Here is a 24567-nt window from a genome sequence, read left to right as displayed (position 1 = left end):
TGTCCGTTGCAAGTGATTGCGTCATGTTGACTTGATCATGAAAGCTCACGAGCTCTTGGCAGTAGAGGTAAGACCAAGGCGCCTATGAATGGTTTAGCACGGGTCTCGAGGTCCCTTGGCAAAGAGTGAAGCATACCGGCGAGCAATCTGGAAGATCTCCTGGGTGGTGCGGCCCTTCTCCTTCTCTTCACGGTTGATTCTCAGAGCCGCAGCGGAAACGCCGATGAAGACGGCAAAGATGGGGTCCGCAACCCGGGAGATAATGTAAACAGGGGCAGCCATTGTGTGTCGAGTGCAGGAAATGTCTGGTTATGTTTGAGTGGTTGTAGTAGACGGAGGGTAGCGGGCTGGTGCTGTTCAATGAATGGAGTTGTCGTGAACTTGGATGGTGAAAGGACCCAGCAATCACATTGACTTTGGGCATTGGACATGCCCCGCAGTTCACACTTGCAAGTCTTGGCAAGGACAGTTCCAAAGTCTCAGGTTCTATGGACGGCGCACAGGCCAGGGCTTAGTCATCAAAGTGCGCTGCTGTGCCCGCTCGAATTTTGAAAGCCCACAAACTGGAAATTATTTCGGGAAAGACTTCAACACGGTCGTCCGCTACTTGTCTCTGAGCCTTACAACCGACTTCAGGCAAGGCCCCGCTGGATCACTGAGTACGTCCATACTGTCCCTCTGATTTTTTTTCGACGCGACCGCGAATTTCCCTCGTTCACCCCCGTCTAACATCAATCCACCACAGAATCAGTCAAGATGAAGTTCTTGAAGACGTCGCGAGTCTGCCTCGTTACCCGGGGTCGTTATGCCGGCAAGAAGGTATGCTGCCACACCTGCCACACCTCTGCTTTGCCCGTCCGACCAAAAATCCTCGTTGTCTTGCCCCGCGTCGCTCGAATACCGGTATCATTTCGAAATTTCGCCAAATCGATCGGAGGAGAAACGAATTGCTGCAAATTTGCACCGGACCGATTGCGTTTGGGAAGAGGAGGGACAAGCGACCGACGACCGATTCCGACTGCTACGCAACCACGACGCGATGGGGGAAAAGACAAGTCGAGGATTGATGGAATTGGGGGACTGTTTCGCAACGAAACAAACGCGAAAAGCCGGAAACAACAAGATCGCTGACTGACTGTCCTTGGTTCAGGTCGTCATCATCCAGCCCGTTGACAACGGCTCCAAGACCCACCCCTACGGCCACGCCATTGTTGCCGGTATCGAGAGATACCCCAGCAAGATCACTCGCCGTATGAGCAAGACCCGCCAGGAGAAGCGCTCCAAGGTCAAGCCCTTCATCAAGGTCATCAACTACAACCACTTGATGCCCACCCGCTACACCCTCGAGCTTGAGGGTCTCAAGGGCTCCGTCTCCGCCGAGACCTTCAAGGAGGTTTCCCAGCGCGAGGATGCCAAGAAGACCGTCAAGAAGGTTCTCGAGGAGCGTTACACCTCCGGCAAGAACAGGTGGTTCTTCACCCCTCTCCGTACGTTTTCCCCCCTTCCCCCAATCTTCCCCCCTCTTGTCTCGCGACCACCAGGGACAGGGACGCGCAATACTGACACGACATCTATAGGTTTCTAAATTAGTCTTCCACTCTCGGTCTGGGCAGGGCGCATGGTTTTAGGGGGCTGTGTACAGCATTCATCCAGGGAATAAAACTCGAGGCTTCCTGACTAGTCTGAAATTAACGGCAAATTGAAACAAGAGAGATGACGACCATATCAACCATCCCAATTTCAATCCATCCACGTGCGGGCAGTCTTCAAGTTTCAGGCATCTCGTCGAGAGACAGGAGTCTGCGGATTCCTACTTTTTGATAAGGAGAAGGGAGGATTGCACCTCGCGGAGAGCACTTCGAAAACAGAACAGCGATCGATACCCCATAGACCGGCGACGGACAGCGTTCCTGGTCGCGAGCCCTATGAAAGGGACTAGATACATCAACTTGATGAGTCTTTGAAACAAGCCAACAAGCGGGATCTGGGACAACAATGGCCAATGACTGGTGCCAGTGCATGACCGTGATGTGACATGAGAGCGTCACATGAAAACTATAAACATGTTAAACTTTGGACTACTTGCTCTTGCTGAAACTGCCCCCTTTAGGCAACTGGCAGTTCGTACTTTTGGACACTGCTTGAATGTTGAAGCAAGCGGCAATGGAAACCCCTATACATTATACGTAGCCATGAGGACGGCTTTTCTCAACGTCCAGTGAGGTGAGGCTCGAAGCTTCATTATCTCTTTGCAGCCTAATAATCGCATCTAGATTCTAGACTCGGGCACAAGTGGAACACCCTAGCCATCGCCAAGCCAATCTTCCTGCTCTCCACGTCGCTCTCGCCCAAGGAGATCAATCGTGGCTAGGTACGCCTATCAAAATACTGAAGAACAAACTGAAGAACAAATTGGACACGTCCTTGTAAGCCCGATGATATCACCGCCTCATTCAAACCCCCAACCTTATGCGATGTACCTTAGTTACCAAAGGAAAGGTGATCATTAGGTATGTTCAGTTCGAAGGGCAGATTTCCCGCCCAGAGGAACGCAGCATGCTCGCACGACGAAAAGCTAGAGAGGTAGAGAAGTAAGCGATTCACCTTCCGGACAGTCTTGCAATTGAGAAGAGGCTGTTTACTAGCTCCATATACGTCTCAGCTGAGCAGTTGTAATGTAGTGTACATGCCAGGTATCTCGTGTGTTTTGCAGATGGTTTGGAGATACTGTCGGGTAGGTATGAGAAGCCGAGGTACCTGCAAGAAGGGACATTGCCATACCCAAGGACCAAAATTGATGACATCGCCACACATACTTGTCCAAATCTTGGTCCCTTTCAAGAGTTATAAGCGGGCACACACACACACACACAATCACTTTCACACACTTCACACCCATAAGTATTGTTTCGAGTTCGTTAACCATCTATTCCTGCCAGCCATTTCTATCTTGTCCCATCATATCAACCATATGCCCGTTTGCAACTTCCGGTATATCTGCAACCGATCGCCATTTCCCTTTTTTTGTCTCTCTCCGACCTTACTCCCATTGTATCCCCTTCCACTCTCCCGAAGGATGGTATAAAAACATAGTTATAGGAAAATAATAGGCCAAGTAACCAACTCTCTGTGATGTACCTGGCTGAAGAAAAGGAGGCACAACCTAACTCGACATAATCGATGAAGAGAGGGGGTGCAGAAACTCAACTTGGGAAGAGAATTTGTACATGTGAGATCCAAAGGTAAATATTTTCCCTTGCTCTCTTGCGGACTCCGTGTAACGACGGTCTCGGCATTCAAAAGTCTTCTTCTTTCATGCTTCCCGACAGCCGAAGCAGCGAGAAAGCCGCGAATTTGCTCTGGGTGTGTGTTGTACTGAATCCTTGGGTGTTGGGAACTTGTTGAAGAGGATTACAAAGTCGGTATGTGGTTATGGCGATAGTAAAGAGACACAAACGACAACAACCCTTGTGTGCAGAATTCGGCTCTCGCGGCCACCTCGTGCGCCGGTTCCACACATTAATTCCTTGCTCAGAGCTTAGGCGGACATCCCAATTTTAGATTTGGCCTCGTTGAGGTACTCTTTGGGGTCAATCCCAGCAGCATAGTCGGGAGCGAAACCGCCGAGCAGAGCAAAGATGACGAAGACGGAGAGGAGGATGACCGAGATGCGACGGAGAATGGGACGGCGGTTGCCAAAGTCGGCCCACTGGCGGCCAGCCTCGCCGGCGTAGCTCTTGATGGTCTCAGCGCCAAGCTTGTAGTAAACCATGCCGCCGAGAGCAATGCTGTAGCCGAAGAATTGGGTGAGGGTAACTTGACTGCCGTAGATGACCATGGAAGCAACGACGAGCAAGACGTCCTTGAGGACACCGCAGAGGGTGAGTACGAGCGACGAAGTCTTGCCAATCTGCACAGATATGTTAGTAAGCTGTCTTGAACAGAACACGCGAGATATCCATTATCCAACTCACCAAGAACACAACGGAGACGTTGAGGCCGAAAGCGCAGAGGCCGTTCAAGAAGAAGTAGAAGAGGCCAACACGGTCGACATCAGCCATGGTAAGTCTGGGCACTTCCCAGAAAAGAGCAACAAGACCGTTCATGAGGGCGCAGATGGGAGCGAAGTAGTAGAGCGAAACCAAAGGGTCCATCTTGAACTCGGCGGAGCTCAGGAGACGCTGGACCATGGTAAGACGAAGAGCCTCGAAGGCGACACCAGCGATCTGGAGGATAACGCCCAACCAGACGAACTCGAGCTCGCCGTACGAAGCGATAATGACACCGACAACGATGACGGAGACGTTGAGGAAGACCCTCATGTTGATCTGCGACACACCAAGGGCCCAGCCGGAGAGGAGAACAGCGACAGGAGTGGTGGCCTGAATTGAAGAGGTCAATCGTCAGCTCCTATTCATTCGATCGGAAAAGCGCATCTTTAGTACTAACCTTGAGCATCTGGATGAAGGAAACACTGAGATAGAGGTAGGTGAGGTTGCCGCAGATCAAGCTCAAGCTGAAGAAGAAGCCGATCGGGACAATGGCGCGCAGATAGACCTTGCCAGTCATCTTAACCGTCTTCCTGCCATCAAGCAATGTGGTGTAGCGAGCAAGGATCTGGGTCATGATAGTAGAGAAGACCAAATGGTAAGTGGTCAAAACAACCGGGAAGTCTGCATCGTCGTCTTAGCATCTGTTGTTCCATCCACAGACCCTTTCCGGCCATGTATAGCGGGTTATCCTTACCGAATCCTTTGGCGGACAGAATCCATTTGTTGAACAGAATAACGGACGAGCTCATGGCGATCCAGATGCTGCAATCCTCACGTCAGTCAACCGAACACACGGAAACTTGTTGCGCCTTCCCGCCCATGGACGGAAGAGTGTCGTAGCTCACCTCACATAGAAAGCAGGGTGGATGGCGCTCTTGGGAGGCTGGGCCTTCTCGACCTCGGGATTAACAGTAGGAAGGACGGCATCTCTGGGGGAGTCGCCCGACGCCCGGCTCTTCTCTTCGACGCCCATGTTGTCGCGAGTTGTATGTGTGACCGGAGTCAAAAGGGGTATCGAGGCGGTTGAATGTATTGCGAATCCGGATTCACGTATCGGACTCGGGGATTAAAACGGGGTATTGCGAATGACGTCGCGAAAGTCTAAAGGCTGAATCAAGTCGAACAAACGAGCGGATGGTCAAGCTGGAACAAAAGCCGGGACCAAAAGATGGTGGAGGAAGAGCTGCAACGGCCGGCAGTTCAGGTCATGCAATCTCGCCAAGTGGAAGTGGAAATGTGCAAAGATGCTGCAGAAGGAAAGATACCAAGAGCCCCGCGTTTTGCAGTCCTGGGGAAGAATCCGCTCTCAAATCGGGGGGTTCGGTTTGCGGTCGACTTTGTTATTTCGAGGAGTCGGGGGCGCAAGCTTCGAGCTCTGGGGAGGCGAGATGATAACAGACAAAAGGCAGTGTCCGTGACGGTGGTGGTAAGGGGATGGAAACAAGAAAGAATAGAAGAAATGGGGACCGCCTCGCAGGCGTGCCAAGGGGCGCCAAGGGGGTGCCAAGGGGTGTCAAAGATCCCTTGAAAGCAATTGAAAGCGTGCGGGTGCTGGGCAGAATGGGGGAGCAAAAGGTCCAGACTGGGGAGAAATGCTACCCTTTCAGGTTTGGTGTCGACGGCTTGGTATGTGGGTAACTTTAATTTAGTGCTGACGCAGCCTTGGAAGGAACACTGCAGGGAGCAAACCACAAATTGGAGCGGAAATTGGGACGCAACCACAGAATGGATTGGATGTGCAAAAGACAGCCAGTCAGTCCAGGGCAAATCGGTCCACGAGCGGGTATAAAATACACGGCCACGCTTGCATGCCCTTTGGCTTCGTATCATCACAGGCATCACCACCCTCAGTCGAGCAATTGATGTCCACCATCTGCATTGTTTTGGTTTCGCGAAGCTCCACACTATCTGGAATTGCCTTGGAAACAACGGTTGATCTTTTTTTTTTTTTTTTTTTTTTTTTTTTTTTTTCAGATGGCCACTGCACTCGCGTTTGGATGCGCTCCTTAGGACCGAGCTCAATAGCCGTGCAGACTGCAGAGCTGTACCTAAACTGCAAAGTGAAAGCAGAGGTTAGGTACTGGATGCTTCCAGGGATATCATTGGTCAGGAATGCCATCGTCAGTAGCAGCGACAAATAGGGGCAAGATAAGGGGTAACGTGCCTGGCGACGGCAGTGGTTCTGTGCTTCTACAAATTGGCAGAGTAAAACCACGGACATGTTGCCTTTGTGTCCAAAGAAACGCGGAAAATAGCACGAACAAAACGAAAGGGTATGGACCACGGCGGGAAGCTCTCTGTCTACTGCCACCTTCAATCATCACGTCCAGACCACAGCTCATGGATTGTCTTGCTCCTAACAAGAAAAAAGACTCTGGAACATTAAGACCTAGGGATCATGGAACAGGGGTCAACATAGACGGTAGACTAAGATATGTACCTAGAAGACATGTTGGTTACAACTGTCAAAAAGTCCCAGCGTTTTGACATGATAAGCAACTTGTTACCACCTCCAGCCATTATCTGGGTCAGCGAAGCAATTACATAGTAGGAAACCTCATCACATTACAAGGTAGCACAGGTTTGGGGCGAAGCAATGTGAAACGACGTTGTTTGCGAAGCCTCCGAACGGGCGGATGGATGCCCCCCACGAATAACCATATTTACAGCCGTGGAGTGTGTACTGCGTATCAAAAAAATAGGGGGGGGGGGGAAAGAGGCTTCGTCTTCGACGATCATGTACAAGTTACTGACTCGCCTACACCCCGCTTGCCGTGGAATTCATCACCGACGCCAGTCCTTGACAATTCCAGAATACTTGAAAGAGCTTAGATAGGCGTGTATTCAGAAAGCTGCTAAAGGAATATTTCATCTGTATTTTCAGTGTCTATCTACCGTAAAGTCGTGCTGTTCACCGGCTTCGCATTGTCGTCCTCAAAGTCAGTTGCTTCCTGTCGAGAAGCAAGGGTTGGGCTGGCCCGGCGATCTGAGGTGTCAGGAAGCCGGCATGTTGCGTGCGTAGAGAAATTGCTCTGCGTTGAGGGGGTCAATGTTTATGCTTCCTGCGATGTACAAGTCAAGTTGATGCGAAGTGATGAGCCTCTCGAACTCCCGTCCGATCAGTGTGTGTATGTGCATCAGTATCACCACATGGACACATGCACTTCATGTTAACATGATGCAGCTCGACCTTACAAGTGCGCAACAGTGCTGTCAACATATGTATGTAGGTATGTGTCCGATTGACGTTGTGTCCCGGTGACAGCTTGTGCTTCATTGATGGGCTCCCCCAACTTCCTTCCCTCCTTGCGTTGAGGTTTTATTGATAGGATGTATAGGCCTTTTGAACCATCGGATTGGGAGTGGTGTTGTGGTCCGTTGACTGAGAAGGGAGGCGGCAGTCCAGTACCATATCATGCGCCCGCGCATTGGATCCGTTTCCCGTACCCACGGCAGACACGAACCGCATGATTTCTATCTGGTCAAATGATTATCTTTTTTCGACAGTGGTTTCGTGCGTGACTTCGGTATCTTGCTGGTAGAACCTCCATGTCGCACCGTGAGTCCATTCGGTACGACATGGGCGAGGACCGGCTATGGTGCTCTTAGCTAGGGATATATCGATCTAGGAGGCAGACTAGTGTTTGTTTGCCATACCAAAGAGCTCGCTCGTTCAACTCTACTCTCTGCAGTATGCCGAAGGAGTTCGACACGAAGGCCTGTACTCCGTAACCCAGGTAAAATCCCGGGGGGTTTGCCCTCTTGCGAGTCCTGGATCGTGTTGACGTAGGTAGAACGCCTACTTGTTGTATAGAGTAGAGTCCTGCCGTGGTCCACGCCGTTCACCTCCCCAAAAAGAACAGGCTCTTGTCTGTCTCGTGCTGCTCGTGCCCAAAACTAAGACGGAATGCAATCATCAAACAGAAGGGAGAAACAAGCAGATAAAAGCTGGGTATCAGGTATATATGGTGTGGCGGATGTTATCTCGTAACGAGCGGGAACTGAATCCAGTCTTGAAGGGCATGATGTGTGAGATACCGTTCGCATTGTGCATCTCGAGTTTGGTTGTCAGTGACACGCCCTTCTCCCATCCCTTTTAATGATCTGCTCTGGATCAGCTTCTTCTCTTGCTATTTTAGCATACCTACTCATGATTGCGGATTGGGAACGTCTCCAGTCATCCAAAGCTGTGGCGGGCCCTGTACTTGTTTCATCAGCGCGATCAGCAGCATACCACATCCCTCGTAATTGAAGGATTCCAGATGATCAGTGGTAACAAACTGAGACCGGAGACTGGTGGCAGTTCGGGCGTCCAGATTTGACAACAACAGCCGTCAAAAACGGTCCAGGCGGTGAATCCGTGACCGCAACGTCGTCTCCTCGACGCCCGTGAATGCATGATCCCAAACATATGCAAACTACACCATAGGCAGGCAGCTAACGATAGCAGCCACCCACCTGCAGTGCAGGGAGCTAGCATACCTACCCTGACCGACTCGAGCTTCGACGATACTTCACCCCGCCGACCACATGTGCATGCTTTGCCGGTCAAGCCCTGTTGGAAGTGGAAAACAGGCAGCCTTTCCGAAGGCTATAAAGTACGATACGCGAGTGATGTGGATAGTTTCTCGGTCCAACGAACGCCAATGCGACGTGTGGTGGTATGGGTTAATCTTGCGGCTGACTGGTAATCTCCATTCTGTCTGTGATTCCTTGGCTGAGGACGGGAAGAGGCTGTGGAAGAAACAACTCCCCCAATGCCAATCGAGGGGTTGCTGTGAGGACAACGGCAAAGACTGCGAGATGACATCGTAGCCTCACGTCGTCCTCATCAAAGCTCCTGCATTTCTGCTTCAGGGGTATCCCGGCCAGCATCCGTTCTGGTCGGGTTTGCTCGTTTTGGCAACGGTGCACTGCGGTGTCCTGTCGTGCCACACACCACCCAGAAACAGTTCAAAGTCTTTCGCCATCGAGGTTCTTTGAAACTGAGAGGATTGGGGAAGAGTGTCAGTCCAAGACCCAAGTCAGGGCCGGACTGTCAAAGTGTCAGGGTCAGACCAGGGGCGGTCAGGGTCCAAGGCGGGATGTTGCGACAAGAGAGGGGTTCCACCGCCAAATTCAGCCAATCATTGGGCGCGCGCTCAACCGTCTGGCGATGCCCCTGGCCACATAATTTTGGGCTGCCCCAATGTGCCCCTCCACGACCCTCCATCAGCGCCATCAGCTCGAGGGTTCTCCTTTTCTGGCCCACGGTAACGTTATTACCACTCCGTCCGTATCCATACCTCTAGGCCTATCAACGGCAGCTTGTCATTGCTCCTGCCAACCGCGATCTAAAGCTTCCTCGTTGCTGGCACCTCCTCGATCCCTCATAAACTTGCCTCCGCGCCCCCTCGATCTGTTTCAACCCGCTTTCGTCTTTTTCTGGGGTACCTCCTTCCTTGCGCCAAACTCCAATCCAGCGGCTTCAGTTTCCTTTTCTTCCTCACACCCAGCCTAGGCTTCGACTACCCTATACATACCTATTAACCATCCTAATCCTCAATCATAACGCATATTTACTCCACAATGGCTGATATGTGGGTTTCCCTACCTCTTTGGCCGACACGCCTGTGTCCCAAGCTGTGCTTGCGATCAACTCGTCTCAGCGGGCTTCCAACATCATGCCCGATAGTGGAATTGCGCTAACCTCTTCGTCTTCGTCACAGTAATGTTGACGTTCTCGTTATCGGTGCTGGCCCAACTGGTTTGGGTGCTGCCAAGCGCCTCAACCACATTGTATGTTTCCTCCCTGATGCCCCCTCCCTGCTCTCTGTCCACCGCCTTAGAGGTCCATGTGTGAATACCTTCAACTAACCCCTGTGTCCAACTTCTAGAACGGCCCTTCGTGGTTGATTGTTGACGCCAACGAAAAGGCCGGTGGTCTCGCCTCTACAGATGTCACCCCCGAGGGTTTCCTTTACGATGTTGGTGGCCACGTCATCTTCTCTCATTACAAGTACTTCGACGACTGCATCGACGAGGCTCTTCCCAAGGAGGATGACTGGTACACACATCAGCGCATCTCCTATGTGCGCTACAAGGGCCTCTGGGTCCCTTATCCTTTCCAGAACAACATCTCCATGTTGCCCGATGAGGACAAGGTCAAGTGCGTTGAGGGCATGATTGATGCCGCTCTTGAACACCGTGTGGCCAACACCAAGCCCAAGGACTTTGATGAGTGGATCTTGCGCAACTGCGGCGAGGGTGTTGCCGACATCTTCATGAGGCCCTACAACTACAAGGTCTGGGCCGTGCCCACCACCGCGGTAAGAAGCTCGTCCTTTCACCCCATGTGTAACCAATGCTGATTGTCACCATAGATGCAATGCGAGTGGCTCGGTGAACGTGTCGCCGCCCCCAACGTCAAGCTTGTCACCAAGAATGTCATCCTTAACAAGACTGCCGGCAACTGGGGTCCTAACGCTACTTTCCGCTTCCCTGCCCGCGACGGAACTGGTGGTATCTGGATTGCCGTCTCCAACACCTTGCCCGAGAAGAACAAGCGCTACGGCAAGCACGGAGAAGTCACCAAGGTCGATGCTGAGAAGAAGATTGTCACACTCGGTGACGGCACGACCGTCAAGTATGGCAAGCTCATCAACACCATGGCCGTGGACCACCTTGTTGAGAAGATGGGCAACCAGGAGCTTGTCTCGCTCTCCAAGGGTCTTTACTACTCCTCCACCCACGTCATCGGTGTCGGTCTTCGTGGCGAGCGTCCTGAGCGCATTGGTGATAAGTGCTGGCTCTACTTCCCCGAGGACAACTGCCCCTTCTACCGCGCCACCATCTTCTCCAACTACTCCCCCTACAACCAGCCCGAGGCTGGCGCCAAGCTGCCCACCCTCTACAATGCTGATGGCTCCAAGGCCAGCTCTGACGAGGCTAAGGAGGGTCCTTACTGGTCCATCATGCTCGAGGTTTCTCAGTCTACCGTGAAGCCCGTGGATGAGGAGAACCTGCTCAAGGACTGCATCCAGGGTCTCATCAACACCGAGATGATCAAGCCCGAGGATGAGATCGTCTCCACCTACCACCGCAAGTTCGACCACGGCTACCCCACTCCCTCGCTCGAGAGAGAGGGTGTCCTCAAGCAGCTTCTCCCCAAGCTCCAGGATATGGACATTTGGTCTCGTGGTCGCTTCGGCAGCTGGAGGTACGAGGTCGGTAACCAGGACCACTCGTTCATGTTGGGTGTCGAGGCTGTGGACAACATTGTCACCGGAGCTGTTGAGTTGACCCTCAACTACCCCGATTTCGTCAACGGTCGCCAGAACACTGAGCGCAGGCTCGCTTCGTCGTTCGTTTTTGGCGTCAAGGAGGATCAGTCGATCCCCGCGAGGTCGGCGCTCCCCAACTAAGAGAAGCAACTTTGGAGGAAAGGAAAAACTATATACCAATTGGGAATGTGGAAATTTAAGCGAGACGAAGTATGGATATACGCAGGGCATGAGAACCAGGGAGATCTCGCGCTTGCATAACTGTGATAGAATAGTACAGGTCACTTGCTTTGCTTCATTTAGTGAGCATATGAGCTTTGTTAAAACTTAATGATAAGAGCAATCAGCCACGAGGCTGTCTCGGAGTACACCTCTCTCCTGTGCCTATGTCAATGGTCAATAACGATCCAACTCATGTGGTACCATTAGTCCCATGAACTGCCGGAACCAAGCCTTGAGAGGACACCCAATTCTTGTTTTTCATGCGGGTTCGACCTCCCGCTAATAAATAGTTTCCTCCTTTGGCCTGAGGCAATGTTCTGTGTCCCGCGATTCCGGGGGGGGAATCATGAGGCCATGTCGGGATACCTATGAGCTGTTCTATGAGCTGTTCTATGAGCTGTTTTATGAGGTGTCCTTCCGGGTTTGGATAGGTCTTTGGACTTTGAAACCGTATGGCATTGCCCAACCAGATCGATCGGTTCTCGAATGTGTTTCGGATGTTGAACACGTCAAGTCTTTGAGATCTTCCTTTACAAGTTTCGGAGATAACAAGCCGGGAGACAAGATCAACCGGTGTGTATGACTCGGAAACGAGGCTGACTGACCGCCGGCTGTTTAATCGGAGCCTTTTAAGAGCCTTTATTAGTTACCACTTAGCTTACTAACTCGTACGACGAGGTTATGAACAAAAGTGTGCTAGCATTCCCAAGTACAACCCCCCCCCCCCCCCCCCCCCCCCCCCCCCCCCCCCCCCATGTTTCCCTTCAGTTTGTTTGTTTCTTTCCCCAGCCCAGCCTTGACTTGTACCAAGACAGACGTGAGAGACAGAAAGAGGGACAGACACGCAGACAGTTGTTCAAAGATCGTCTGATTTTCCATAACGTGCCAGCCAGCCTCCAGCTTGCCCTGTCTGCTACATATCTGTTAACCCATGCTCGCACATGTTCATCCCACACGATTAACCACCCCGGATCTACATGGTACACTTGTGGCAACTTCCAACTGCCTGATGCAGCCTGATTTGTCTCCATCTTCCAGAGTGTCCTCCCCTGACTAAGAGCTCCACGACGATAGATGATCGGCAGGAACTTGGGGACTACCAATACCACTTACACAGTACACTACACTACAGCACTCAAACCCAAGTTGAGCCAAGCTAACTATACGAAAGACTTTCAAGATCGGTGTAAGAACACCCCCCCACCCCCCCTCCCCTCCCGATACTGATGTTTATTATTACCGTGCTAGAGCCGCAAAAAATGGGAGGAACACACGCTGTTATTGCCAAGCTTAGATCGGCTGTAAGTGTACATATCTAAGAGTTTGGTACACTACAATACCACCACCAGGCCTTTCCATTCTTTGCAGAGAGAGAACATCACATGTCTTTGAGCCCTTTTTTCTGTCATATTGTTTGGGGGGGGGATGAGGGGTGAATAGTCCAGGGACAGAGCGGGAAGGGGAATAAAAAAAGGATGCCTCGTAATGCCATCCATACTACTTACGTGCATATCTCTCGGGACCTCTCTCGGGACCTCTCTCGGGACCCGACATTGCGGTACCACGACGGGAGGAGAACATGACCTCAAGCTCGCTGTCGATTCCCCTGCTGAAATGCAGCTACGTATTTGTGAACTACTAAGTTCTCAATTCACACGCTAAACTTGGAGAAGTTCAACATTCTCTTAAGGCATGAAGCTCTGGGCCCTGAGATGAAGAACCTTCGAGCGGTTCATCAATACATAAAAGTGTGCCTTTATTTGTTCTTTTTTTTAAAATTTTAAAATTTTTTCATAATTTTGCCTCGTCCGAAGTTCTCAACTTTCATCATCCCACCTCGAAAAGGTTTGCTAACCTACCAGATCCCGAGTGACGTCAACGGCGCTTGGCTTTCCGAGTTCGGATGACTAAAATTTTGAGTCCTGTAACATGAGATGATGTATTGGCTGTTTATGCGGAAAAACGTGAGTTGGAAGGAAAACAAATAGTAACCATGAGCTGATGAAGTTAGAAAGTTTGCAAAAACGACTTTGTTGAAGTGTATGTCATGGTGTTCAATCGAGCGAGAGGATACCTCTAGACCTAGGCATTTCCTGATTGATGCGTGCTAAAAGGGACACTAATCTCATGTATGGGCGGGTAGGGTATAGGTAGACCGAAAGACACATCAAAGTAGGATTAGGCTGGGTTGGTCGCGTGAGTGAACAGAGTTATTGACAATGGATGGATGGGCTTGGGTCCAGTCCTCGTGATGAAGAGAAGTGTGTCGATGTGTCTTTGAGGGTTTCCATGTCCCTCCTGCATCGAGCGGTCTTGGTGAGATGTGCAGTGTAATTATAGTGCAGAAAAAAATAGGCGCCGTGAAAGGTTGGTCTGGTGGAACAAAGGATATTTGAAATATGTAAGCACTTGAGGCGTTGTCGCGAAGCGCCTTGAGCGTACCAAACCTGTCAGACCTGTGAATGAAGCGATTCACAATTTGATGAGTATCGGTTGCCGCCGTATCTGATCTGCATCACAGACATGCTACTTGTACGGGAGTCGATACAGCGAACCCGCAGACGGCGTCGATGGTTGGGGGCTCGGGGAGGGGCGTGCAAATTCCGATGGACCAGCATGGCATGGGCGGTGCTGGCCAATGAAATGGCAATGGAGATCGGTTCCTTCGACTGATCGAACGAAAAGGAAGGAATGTGCACGAGCAGAAGCGGGCAGACTGGCAGACAACTCTTTCCGCTTTCTCATCGAGACAAGATGCCAAGACGGTGCCGAAACAAGCGGCAAAGTGGATACCCTCCCAAGACATCGATTCCCTTTGGCTGTCGGCTCTTGTGAGCTGGGACCGATTGGGACGACTGGGGACGATTGGGAGCTTCGGGTTTTGGGGTCACGGGCAAAACTTGGAACTTGGGCCAAAAATTTGAGGTGAAATATCAACGGCAATCAAGGGTGTTCCCAACTCCTCTTTTGCAGGCCCTGACACTGACAGGTGCCCTGTGTGCCCTTTTCGGCGCTCTCTCCCCTTTTTTTTCTCCAATCTGCATCGAGTGTTGATGAACGGGCGGCCCTCCTCCGAGTAGTGTATAGTCTTCTCCGACTGTTCATGTGCATCCGAACTTCTGGGTGCTGGTAGTAGGTGGCCTCACCGTCTTTGCTACTTTTTCTGTTTTGCCAAGCCATGAGTGTGCCGTGTGTGTGGGACAGCGAGTCTGGTGAGAAAGCGAGAGAAGACCCAACAACGGGGAGAAAACCTGATGACGGGAATCCGGAACTCCGATACCTAACAGAGACGGGATTTACGCCGATGCTATGAATAAGCAGGCAGTACGCTATGGAGGCAGTTCAAGTAGCAAGCCGCTGTCTGAGTTTAGCACCGGGACGGGAGGTTAGGTTGCCTTGCTACTTAGAGCCTCTCTGGGTTGGGTTGACAGTCGCGGATATCGCCCAAGGTGTAGGTCTGTGGTAAGGATGAACTAGCGAGAATGCACAGTCCAAACATCATCCGAACGCCTTCTCTTTTTTTTGTCAAGTCACTGCAAAAGTTGTTCTTCTTTTTGACAGTCCCGCTGCAACATGAAATTGCCTCTTTTTGATGGGGCAGCTGCCATTCAGTGGTATGGGACTACGGAAGGAGCCAGTGACCATGGTGCACTACCAGAACGAGGCTAAACCACATCTGGGAGCTTGCCGGTCCTTGTCGATACCGACTTTGACTTCTTGGCTCCATCGTGCTCCAACACTACCGGCGGAAGTACCACGACACACCACAGGTCCACGGCAACCGCAGTCCTTCGAGTCCACACACCATTCGCATCCTGATCCATTCAGCATTCCAGCATTCCGCTCGACAGCAGCAGCATCGGCCACGGCCCAGCGCAGCACCGCATTGTACTTTTGAACCTGAGCTTGCTTCAAGTTCTCCTCCACTCCAGCCTCGGACATCCACCCACCGACTAGGGATATTCCCATAATTCACCATTGCGCTGCGCTTTCCACGCACCCACCACGACGGAGAAGCACGCAGAATCCCACTGAGAGGCCATCTTCCATTTTCGCATCTAGTGTAGGTAGTGTAGCAGAGGTATCTCTGCTTTTTGCTTTCTTCACCACCACCGCCGCCGGGCAACGAGTCCCAGTCTCTCCCAGTCCCAGTCCACCACGAGTCCACCCAACCACTCCTCGCCTAGGCTGCTTTGGCTGCTTTGAAACCTCTCTAACTACTTCCTCCAACCAAGATTCTGCCAACACCGACCTCGACCGACTTCCGTCCGCCTGCCCACCCCAGTCGTTGTCGTCGTCGTCCTTTCCGGCTTTCAGCTTGTGGCGACTGTGATTTGCCCAGCACCGGCAAACAACAGACTTTACCTAGGTAACAAGTACCTACCCCTTTTTTTTTTTTTTTTTTTTTTTTTTTTCGTTTCAAGGTGGGAAAAACCAAAGACAGGCAGAAACACTGCAACAAGCCACTACCTAGGTCAACCGCCAACCTCGACATCTAGAAGCACTTCAACGAACTCAACGGCACAGCGCCGAGGCCGACGACCATCTCCACCTCATCACGATCGCTACTAGGCACTATCACCAACATTGAACAACAATAGTCTTGCGTACTCGACATCACACATTTACAAGGCGCATCGACGACCAAAATCCTCGCATGCTGGCACTGGGTGCTTGGAACGACGGCCTGCGTACCATGATCGAAACATGACTCGCCCCGACACGACGTCCTCCCCACGAGCCCGTTATCCTTGAGTCCGCCGATTTCCCTTCTCTCGGCGACCATGGAGTCAGTCGCGATACCTCCACAAGACGACCAGCAACAGCTCGATCCCCCGGCCCGCATTTTCGAACGACTGCGCCAAATCGCCGGCTTTACTTGGGACGAGACTAAACCGCCTTACCATTCTACCTACGACAACTGGCACGTCTTCGGCACCCGATTTGTTTCGCCCTTTTCAACCACCGGAACCCCGGCCCCCGCCTCCCCGGCACCATATCCCAACACGAGCCCGTCGTCTTTAGCAAAGCTAGCGCCCGGCCACCGCGCACCCGCTCAGGACCGCCCCAACGTTTCGGCCTCTCACAGCGACGCCGGTAGTGATCGTTCCGCCACATCTCCCCCTACTGTTGCGAATCATGCTACCGATGCGCCTGTTGTCGAAGAACTCGTCGTTGCCAGAATATCCTACCATGTCCTCCGCGAAGAGAGGGCCTACCATATCGCCAAGAGCCTCGTTTCGACCGTTGATCCCAATGCCGAGCACATCTCGAGACCGATAGACCTCATTCGTCTGAACCCCTTGCCGGGCGATCGGGGGACTATCGTTGTGGGCATCTACGCATATTCTGGCGACAATTATTTGTTCAGGGTGTTGGATATGGGCCCGGCCTTCTTCTACGCCAAAAAGCACAATGACCGATGGGAAGCGCACCGCAAAGAGCATCCGGTCCTCGAAGAGCCCATATCACTGCAGCACTTTCTGGATTTCGCCATAGGCGCTACCCAATGTCTGGAGATGCTTCACCATAGCCAGAGCATTGTCCACGGCGAGATACGTCCCGACGCCTTCCATTATAACCTCGAATCAAACAAAATTAAAATAACGTCCCTCGGCTCTGGCCTGCGGTCCTTCGAGCACGGGCTGACAAGCACAGGCTGGTCTACACTATCCAAGGAGGTGGGCGCGCGCCATAAACTTCAGTACATAAGCCCTGAACAGACCGGACGGATGCCCGCCGAACCCGACACTCGCACCGATATCTACTCTCTCGGTGTTTTGTTTTGGAGTCTCTTGACACAGCAGCCCGTGTTCCAGGGTGACACGCCGCTTGATATCGTCCAAGGTGTCCTTGGCCGTAGGATACCCAATGTGTCCCAGATACGAATGGATGTTCCCGACGTGATTGGCCGCATTATTCAAAAGTGCACCTCAAAGAATGTGAACGATCGGTACTTTTCAGCCAGTGGCCTTCGGCACGATTTGGTAAAGGTGCAAGAGTTGCTTGGGTCCGGCGATTCCCAGAGTCTCAAGGACTTCCAGATCGGTTTACGAGACGTATCTTCCTGCTTCCGGCTTCCCACCATCATGATCGGCCGCGACCGCGAGCGATCCGAGCTTCTCAAAGTTATCGAGCGAGTATCCAAGAGTCATGGGATTAACCACAAAGGTGGGGTAAATTGGGGTGCAGATGGATCTGTCTTGTCAAACGAAGTTGTTGACAGTGCTGAAGTCTCCAGTGAAGGCGCCAGCTCAGCCGAAGGCTTGAACAGGCAGTCCGGCTCTTGGGCCCTGGGTTTATCCCCGGACCCGAGAAACAGAGTCAGCTTGCCCCCTTCGGCCCTAGGAACGAACTCGGTGACCACCTCGGGCGAAACGACCTCGTCAGGCACGTCAACGGGTACCTCGACGATCTCGGGAGGCAACCGACAGTCCCGCCAGTGGGAAAAGCCAACCTTCGAAACCGCTAGCTTGAACGAGAATGTCAGTTCTGATGCATCGCGAAGCGGTGGATTGCTGGGCGAGCCCACATCGACGATATCACGCCAGCTCGGCTCCAAATTTCGAAAACAGAGACAAGGCAATTGTGAGGTGGTGATCATCGAGGGTACCGGCGGTCTGGGGAAGAGCTATCTGGTCCAGTCGATACTTGCAGATGCTCGCAGGAGAGGTTACTGTGCCACTGCCAAGTTTGACACGGCAAGGAGAACCGCCTTTGGGCCCCTTTTGCAGCTGCTATCCTCCCTCTTCCGTCAGGTCTGGGGCGAGAGAAACACCGAAACGCCTTTCCATCAAGCGCTCAAACACCATGTCCGGCCTGTGTGGCCTACGTTGCATAAGGTTCTTGGCCTCCCCGAATTCCTCCTAGGCCCGCCGGATAACATCCCACAACGATCCAACTCCACTAGCTCACAGGGTGGTCAGCCCGCGTTGAAACGACGCGGATCGTCTCCAGAGTTTGGCGGTAATAACATGTACCCAAATTCTTCGAAAGTATCGTCCGCCACCCAGACATCACAGGAGTTTCTAAGGGCTGGTGCCTCGACGCAGACTTCCCGCCTCACCAACACCTTCCTCGATGTACTGCGTATGTTTACGCATTACAAATTCATATGCTTTTGTCTCGATGACCTGCACTTTGCGGACGACGAGTCGCAGGAACTCATCAGCCAGATCATTGGTGCGCGGATGAAGATGGTCATCATCATCACATACCGCCCGGAAGAGATCGAGCCCGAGAAAGTCCTGCAAATTCTCAGCCCACCAAAGTCCGAAGAGCTACCACGGGGAGCTGGCGCGCCAATAATGACCAAAATAAAGCTTACACCACTGTCCGAGGACGACATCATACAGTTCGTCTCATCGACACTCTGTCTCCCGAAGGAAGATGTCACGCCTTTGGCTCTCGTCATCCAATCCAAGACAGCTGGAAACCCTTTTTATATGCGTGAGATGCTCAATGCCGGCTATAGGAAGAAGTGCATCTGGTATGACTACCTGGTTGGCGAATGGAAATATGACCTAGACAAGCTTTTCGATCAGTTTCAGGGGGAACAAGACTACGACGTTCTCGACACCGTTTTCATCACCCGACGCTTGAGTGAGCTGCCGCCCGCCTCGCGGTCAATCCTCGCTTGGGCTGCGTTACTCGGACAGACTTTCTCGTTTGACCTTATCTGCCGGCTCATGACTGGCGAGTTTCATTTTGAGGAGGACAAGGGCAATGGACAGCAAGAAGAAGATTGCTCATATATCATTCCCGCAGACGAGTCCGTCGCTGGACTTGAAGCAGCTATACAAGCCTGCATCATCGTTCCCAGCGATAGGGATGATCATTTCCGTTTCGTCCACGATCGTTACATCCAGGCCGCCGCCGCACTACAAGAGTGCAATGCTCGAAAAATGCATTTTGCCATCGCCCAAACACTACTCAAGTACCACGCCAACGATCGCACTTACAGGGACAATGCGGCCTCCCACATTTGCGAGTGCGTAGATATCATCTGCCAGCAAGTGCCTCACCGGCGCTCGTATCGGACATTGCTCACCCGGTGTGCCCAAGAAGCAGCCGTGAGCGGTGCAAGGCCTACTGCAGCGAAATATTACGGCAACGCTGTCGCGCTGCTTCAACCTGACCCTTGGAATGACGATGCGGGCGATTCCTCTTATGAAGAGACTCTCCAACTCTACATCCAAGCAGCCGAATGCTATCTTTACATGGGTCTTCACACCACCGCCAACGATCTACTCCAGACAATTCTCGCCAAGACAAGGACGGCAGTTGATAGGGCCCCGGCCTGGGTACTGCAGTCACGAATTTTTGCTCAGGGCGGAAACTCCGAACAAGCATTGGACTCGCTCCGTTTGTGCTTGAAAGCCTTGGGCGTGAGCTTCGACGACAACCCATCCCTTGAGAAGTGTGATGCCCAATTCGAGCTCCTGTCCGTACGGATACAGACAATGGACCGCAGTGACCTAGTCAACCCGCCCAAGACGGAAGATATCACTCTAGCATCGCTTGGTGCTGTGCTCACCGAGACCGTCAGTGCTGGATGGTGGAGCAACTGCCTGTACTTTTACCAGCTGTCGCTCTCTATGATGGAGTTACACCTGGAGAAAGGTTCATTCCCACAGTCTGGCCTGGCGTTCCTATTCTTGGGTATTATCGCCTTGTCAAGATTCAACATGGTACAGTTCACTGTTGAGCTGTCCGGCATTTTTCTTGAGTTGCTGGAGAAGTATCGCGAGCCGTATTCGATGGCCAGAGGCTACATGATCTATGCCAACTTTGTCGGCCATGTGCAGTTCCCGCTCGGCGCCATCGCCAACCAGCTTGAGGCATCAGTCGAGTACGCCGCTGCTGTGGGAGACCGGATCTCTGCCATTCTTAGCTTTGGGCTAGCTGCACAGCTAAGGTTCTTTGCTAGCGAAAACGTCACCGATCTCGAGGCCTTCTGCCAGTATGGCTGTGAGGAGGTACCGAACTGGCATCTGGACACTCGTGGCGGTGCAATTCTCATTGGCATCCGACAGGTGTGCCGTGCCTTGCAAGGGAAGACGCAAGTGACAGATCCTTACGAGATTATGAGCGACGAACAACATAAAGTCTCAACTTACAAGTCCTGGCTCTCATCTAAGGCTAGTGGGGACAGGACGCTCATGTTCTACGAGTCAATCGAAATCGTTCCGCTCTTCCTGTATGGGCACTATGAGCGAGCCATTGAGATTGGAGAGGTTTGTTACAAGAACAGCAAGTTGGTTTGGTCGGCCAGAAACGCAAAGCTGGCTCAGTGGTTCTACGCCTTGTCCTTGGCTGCTGTGATCCTCCGCGAACAGCAAGACCCTCGGCGCTTGGCAGACGACACGGAGAAGTTCAAGAGTCGGGTCGAGGAGACGATTGAGAAGATCGACGAACTGAACAGGGGGCTGAAGGACTGGCAGGCGGTTAACAATGTTAACTACCTGGCTTGGACGAAGCTGCTAGATGCTCAGGTATCGGAGATCCGTGGCCAGTACGGAGATGCCATTCAGCAGTATGAAGAGGCGTTGGATCATGCTTCGGAATACAATTTCCTGTTCGAGGAGGCCCTGGGCAATTACTTGATGGCCAGTGTCTTCATTCGCCACAAGGGCAGGCGCTCTGCCCGGTCCGCCCTTCGCGACTCTATCGCTCTCTATCGCCAGCTTGGTGCCACAGGAATTGCCGACCTCATCGAAACCGGGCATAGTATCTTGCTGCATGGCCCCATGCGCAACCCTCGTACCGCTGATGCTGGTGTCCAGACCGATTTCACTGGCGACGCTGCGTCTGTTCAATATCGGGCAGTAGACGAAGAAGGATTGGAGGACGAAGAGGAGACGGCTCAGGCTGCAGTCGCAGCGCTGAAAGGGGAACGCATGACGGCTTGGAGAGGCTCAATGCAACCAGAGGCTGGGGTTGGCTTGCCAGCACTTGATATGATCGATCTGCACGCGATTTTGGTCTCATCCCAGGTCATATCCTCGGTTTTGAGGGTTGATGAGCTCCTCAAGACCATGTGCGACGTAATCCTACAGACGTGCAGCGGGTCCGCTACCCTGGCAGCTCTCGTGGTGTATGAAGATGAGAAACAGAAGGATGGTTCGCCCCTGTGCGTCGCTGCGAGTGGTGACCCCGATAAAGGAGCTGGGGCGCACATTCCCGGCATTCCCCTCAGTGGAACTGACCTCGTGGCCGAGAACGTTATCTTGTACTGCTCTCGCTTCCGTGAGGTGGTCTTCCTCCGAGACCTTGTGAGCGATGAGCGGTTCGGTAACGTTAGCGAAAGCTGGCTTCGGAGGAACCCCAACAGCAAGGCAGTGATTGCCATTCCCATCTTGCATGGTTCTGAAAACCCGCTCCTTGGCGTCTTGTACCTCGAAGGTGTTCCCGGCTCATTCACAGACCGAAACGTCACTGTTTTGCAGCTTCTCGTCAACCAGATCGGAATCAGTTACTCGAACGCTCTGGCCATGAAGGCCGTCGAAAAGGTCTCGGCCGAGAACGTCTCTATGGTGGCGATGCAGAAGCGTGCTTTGGCTAAGGCGGTTGAAGCAGAGACCAAGGCCAGAAATGCGGAAGCGGAAGCGATCCGCAACGTCAAGCTTGCTGAAGAAGCGGCGAAGGCCAAGTCAATTTTCCTCGCCAATGTCTCCCACGAGCTGCGCACGCCCCTCAACGGTGTGATTGGAAACTCGGAGCTGCTCAGGGATAGCAACTTGAACAAGGAGCAACTGGAGATGGCTGACTCAATACGGGTCTCGGCGGACCTCCTTCTCACGGTTATCAACGATATCCTGGATTTTTCGAGGATGGAGGCCGACAAGATGAAGCTTTACATCATCGCATTCAACCCCGAGGAGATGGTTCGTGAAGTTGTCCGCGCAGCATCATACAGCAACAAGGAAAAGACATCCAAGAAGAACGTCAAGATCGTCCACGACATCAATCTTCCTGCCATGTTGATCTACGGCGACCCCATTCGTCTTCATCAGGTCCTCGGCAATCTCATCGGCAACAGTCTCAAATTCACAGAGGATGGCTCCATCACCATCGGGGCTAAGGTGGACTCCGAAACTACAGAGAAGGCGACGTTGACATTCTGGGTCAAGGACACCGGCATTGGCATTTCACCACAGCAACTCGACAAGCTCTTCCTTCCCTTCAGCCAAGCCGACGAGAGCACAGCGCGGAAGTATGGCGGCAGCGGTCTGGGTCTCAGTATTTGCAAGTCGTTAATCGAATCGACCATGAAGGGTAAGATCCGCCTGGAAAGCGAGGAGAACGTGGGGACAACCGTTTGGTTCACCGTCACGTTTGACAAGGCCAAGCCGGAGGTGATGGCAGGTGATACCCAGAGCACGTCTCCTGTTCAGATGGAGCCTCCACGGGACCGCCAACCGCGGCCACTTCCGGGTGCTGCAGAAAACGGCGATGCCGGCAGCGAACAGGTGCCCAGACCCTACATCGACCTTACCCATATCCCACGCAACCAACTTCGAATATGCATTGCCGAAGACAATTCCATCAATGCCAAGATTGCCATGCAGTACATGCACAAGCTAGGATATCCGAACGTCGACACTTATGACAACGGCCTGAAAGCGGTTGAGGGTCTGCGGGAGAAGGCGCGACAGGGAAACCCCTATCACATCATACTAATGGACGTACAAATGCCAGTGCTGGATGGCTACGAGGCGACGAAGATGCTAAGAAACGACCCGATCGATGCTGTCCGCAAAATTCTCGTCATTGCCATGACGGCCTCGGCCATTCAGGGTGATCGAGAGAAGTGTCTCGCTGCGGGCATGAACGATTATCTCGCCAAACCGGTACGAGGGGAGCTGCTGAAGAGGAAGCTGGACACTTATCTGGGAGCGAGCGCGAGCATGAGTTTCACTACCCAGGTTGGTCAGCCCAAAGTCACTACTAACACCACTGCCACCACCACTGCCACTACCACAGCCTCCACCACCTCTTCAACTCCCATCACAACCCCAACAACCCCCATGACTCCCATAACCCCAGATCAATGAGGCCAAACATTTCTTGACGTTGGAGAGTTGTGGTGTGCGAGTGCTTAAAATCTGACGCCTCAGCTTGTGAACAGCGATTCCTCGAACGGCGTTTCGCACAAAGACCCAGCAGCCCCCAACCCATCAACCCCGGCAGCAGCAGCAGTCCCAAAAAAGACGTTGACACTCCACTTTCCTCGCCGGTTCCACCTCCTCTGGCTGATAACACCGCTGCTTCTGCTTCCACTATCAAAATCGGAGTGGGATCCGCTGCGGCTTCTCTACGAGAGGTGGCGGCGAACAGCGTGAGCGGCAGCGGTTCTGCGCCGTCTTCACCCAAACTCATCCCTCTCAGCGGCGGCATCAGCAGCAACTCGCCAGTGAACAACACTAAGAACAACAACGGCCACAGAAGAGGCAGCTCACACGATATCCGTCTCCTCCAGGCTTCTGAGTCCGCGACAAGCCTCAGTAACGTGACAAACACCAGCGGCGGAAGCAGCAGCGGCAAGAGCAACAACAGCAGCAAGAAGACTTCGCTGGACAGGCCTTTGTCCTCGCCATCTTCGTCCTCCAACGAACGACGAGGATCTGTCCAAGATTTGGCAGCTGGTGGCGACAAGGGTGACAAGCGGCAGCCTAAGAAGCTGGTAAAGGCTCGGAAATGATTTCGTTCTTCCCTTTCCTTTTCCTTTCTTCAATCTCATGCATTTGGTGGGTGGAAAAACAAAGCGGTTAAGGGACAGGAAGGGGAGGGAATGGGCAGGCATCTTGGTAGCCATGGGAGTTGTGGGGGCAAAGAGGTATCATAGGTGGTGGGGGAAACAACATATACCATAGAAAGAAAGATAGACATGCGATTTTGGACAGGATGTACGAGAGGAAGCAAGAGAGAAGGAAGGAACGAAGGAAGTATGATGGGCTGAGATCATTAGGACGGGATGGCGGGCACGTATAGGAAGCGTTTTGCGAAATGTGAGAAATGGGTAGATGTAT

General features: G+C 52.5%; 5 protein-coding genes across 5 annotated transcripts; 3 read left to right on the top strand and 2 right to left on the bottom strand.

The window, feature by feature from the left end:
- Positions 1-45: 45 nt before the first annotated feature.
- SMAC4_12088 (uncharacterized protein) lies at positions 46-282 on the bottom strand (the record flags this gene model as incomplete). Its single annotated transcript, XM_003350792.1, has 2 exons — positions 46-82; positions 137-282. The coding sequence occupies 2 exons, from the start codon at positions 280-282 to the stop codon at positions 46-48; spliced, it is 183 nt and encodes a 60-aa protein (XP_003350840.1).
- Positions 283-597: 315 nt separating this feature from the next.
- Positions 598-1983, top strand: SMAC4_02509 (uncharacterized protein). The gene is made up of 4 exons (XM_066089789.1): positions 598-659; positions 746-819; positions 1151-1487; positions 1578-1983. Exons 2-4 carry the CDS (start codon positions 757-759, stop codon positions 1583-1585), a joined length of 408 nt encoding a protein of 135 aa, XP_065947271.1. The 5' UTR covers positions 598-659; positions 746-756; the 3' UTR covers positions 1586-1983.
- A 653-nt stretch (positions 1984-2636) lies between these two features.
- On the bottom strand, positions 2637-5425 carry SMAC4_02508 (uncharacterized protein). Its single transcript, XM_003350790.2, has 5 exons — positions 4898-5425; positions 4747-4814; positions 4450-4673; positions 3975-4382; positions 2637-3910 (listed from the first exon to the last, which is right to left on the bottom strand). Exons 1-5 carry the CDS (start codon positions 5023-5025, stop codon positions 3539-3541), a joined length of 1200 nt encoding a protein of 399 aa, XP_003350838.1. The 5' UTR covers positions 5026-5425; the 3' UTR covers positions 2637-3538.
- A 3587-nt stretch (positions 5426-9012) lies between these two features.
- On the top strand, positions 9013-11668 carry SMAC4_02507 (uncharacterized protein). Its single transcript, XM_003350789.2, has 4 exons — positions 9013-9631; positions 9761-9830; positions 9929-10360; positions 10415-11668. The coding sequence occupies exons 1-4, from the start codon at positions 9621-9623 to the stop codon at positions 11453-11455; spliced, it is 1554 nt and encodes a 517-aa protein (XP_003350837.1). The 5' UTR covers positions 9013-9620; the 3' UTR covers positions 11456-11668.
- A 4288-nt stretch (positions 11669-15956) lies between these two features.
- On the top strand, positions 15957-24363 carry SMAC4_02506 (uncharacterized protein). The gene is made up of 3 exons (XM_066089788.1): positions 15957-17313; positions 17356-23463; positions 23667-24363. Exons 1-3 carry the CDS (start codon positions 16321-16323, stop codon positions 24237-24239), a joined length of 7674 nt encoding a protein of 2557 aa, XP_065947270.1. The 5' UTR covers positions 15957-16320; the 3' UTR covers positions 24240-24363.
- The last annotated feature ends 204 nt before the right edge of the window (positions 24364-24567 follow it).

This window comes from Sordaria macrospora, chromosome 5 (assembly GCF_033870435.1).
Source record: "Sordaria macrospora chromosome 5, complete sequence".
Classification (NCBI taxonomy): domain Eukaryota; kingdom Fungi; phylum Ascomycota; class Sordariomycetes; order Sordariales; family Sordariaceae; genus Sordaria; species Sordaria macrospora.
The sequence above is the reverse complement of the archived record's forward strand: the minus strand, read 5'-3'. Positions and strand labels throughout refer to the sequence as shown.

Bases quoted from the DNA above. Each gene is read 5' to 3' on its own strand.
- SMAC4_02507 (XM_003350789.2), top strand. The intron at 9,831-9,928 runs GTATGTTTCCTC...TCCAACTTCTAG, and splicing joins CCAAGCGCCTCAACCACATT to AACGGCCCTTCGTGGTTGAT. The intron at 10,361-10,414 runs GTAAGAAGCTCG...TTGTCACCATAG, and splicing joins GGGCCGTGCCCACCACCGCG to ATGCAATGCGAGTGGCTCGG.
- SMAC4_02506 (XM_066089788.1), top strand. From the start codon at position 16,321: ATGGAGTCAGTCGCGATACCTCCACAAGACGACCAGCAACAGCTCGAT. The intron at 17,314-17,355 runs GTTTTGTTTTGG...CCCGTGTTCCAG, and splicing joins CCGATATCTACTCTCTCGGT to GGTGACACGCCGCTTGATAT. The intron at 23,464-23,666 runs GTTGGTCAGCCC...GCTTGTGAACAG, and splicing joins GCATGAGTTTCACTACCCAG to CGATTCCTCGAACGGCGTTT.
- SMAC4_02508 (XM_003350790.2), bottom strand. From the start codon at position 5,025: ATGGGCGTCGAAGAGAAGAGCCGGGCGTCGGGCGACTCCCCCAGAGAT. The intron at 4,383-4,449 runs GTTAGTACTAAA...TCTTCAATTCAG, and splicing joins CCTTCATCCAGATGCTCAAG to GCCACCACTCCTGTCGCTGT. The intron at 3,911-3,974 runs GTGAGTTGGATA...ATATCTGTGCAG, and splicing joins ACGTCTCCGTTGTGTTCTTG to ATTGGCAAGACTTCGTCGCT.
- SMAC4_02509 (XM_066089789.1), top strand. From the start codon at position 757: ATGAAGTTCTTGAAGACGTCGCGAGTCTGCCTCGTTACCCGGGGTCGT. The intron at 820-1,150 runs GTATGCTGCCAC...TCCTTGGTTCAG, and splicing joins GTCGTTATGCCGGCAAGAAG to GTCGTCATCATCCAGCCCGT.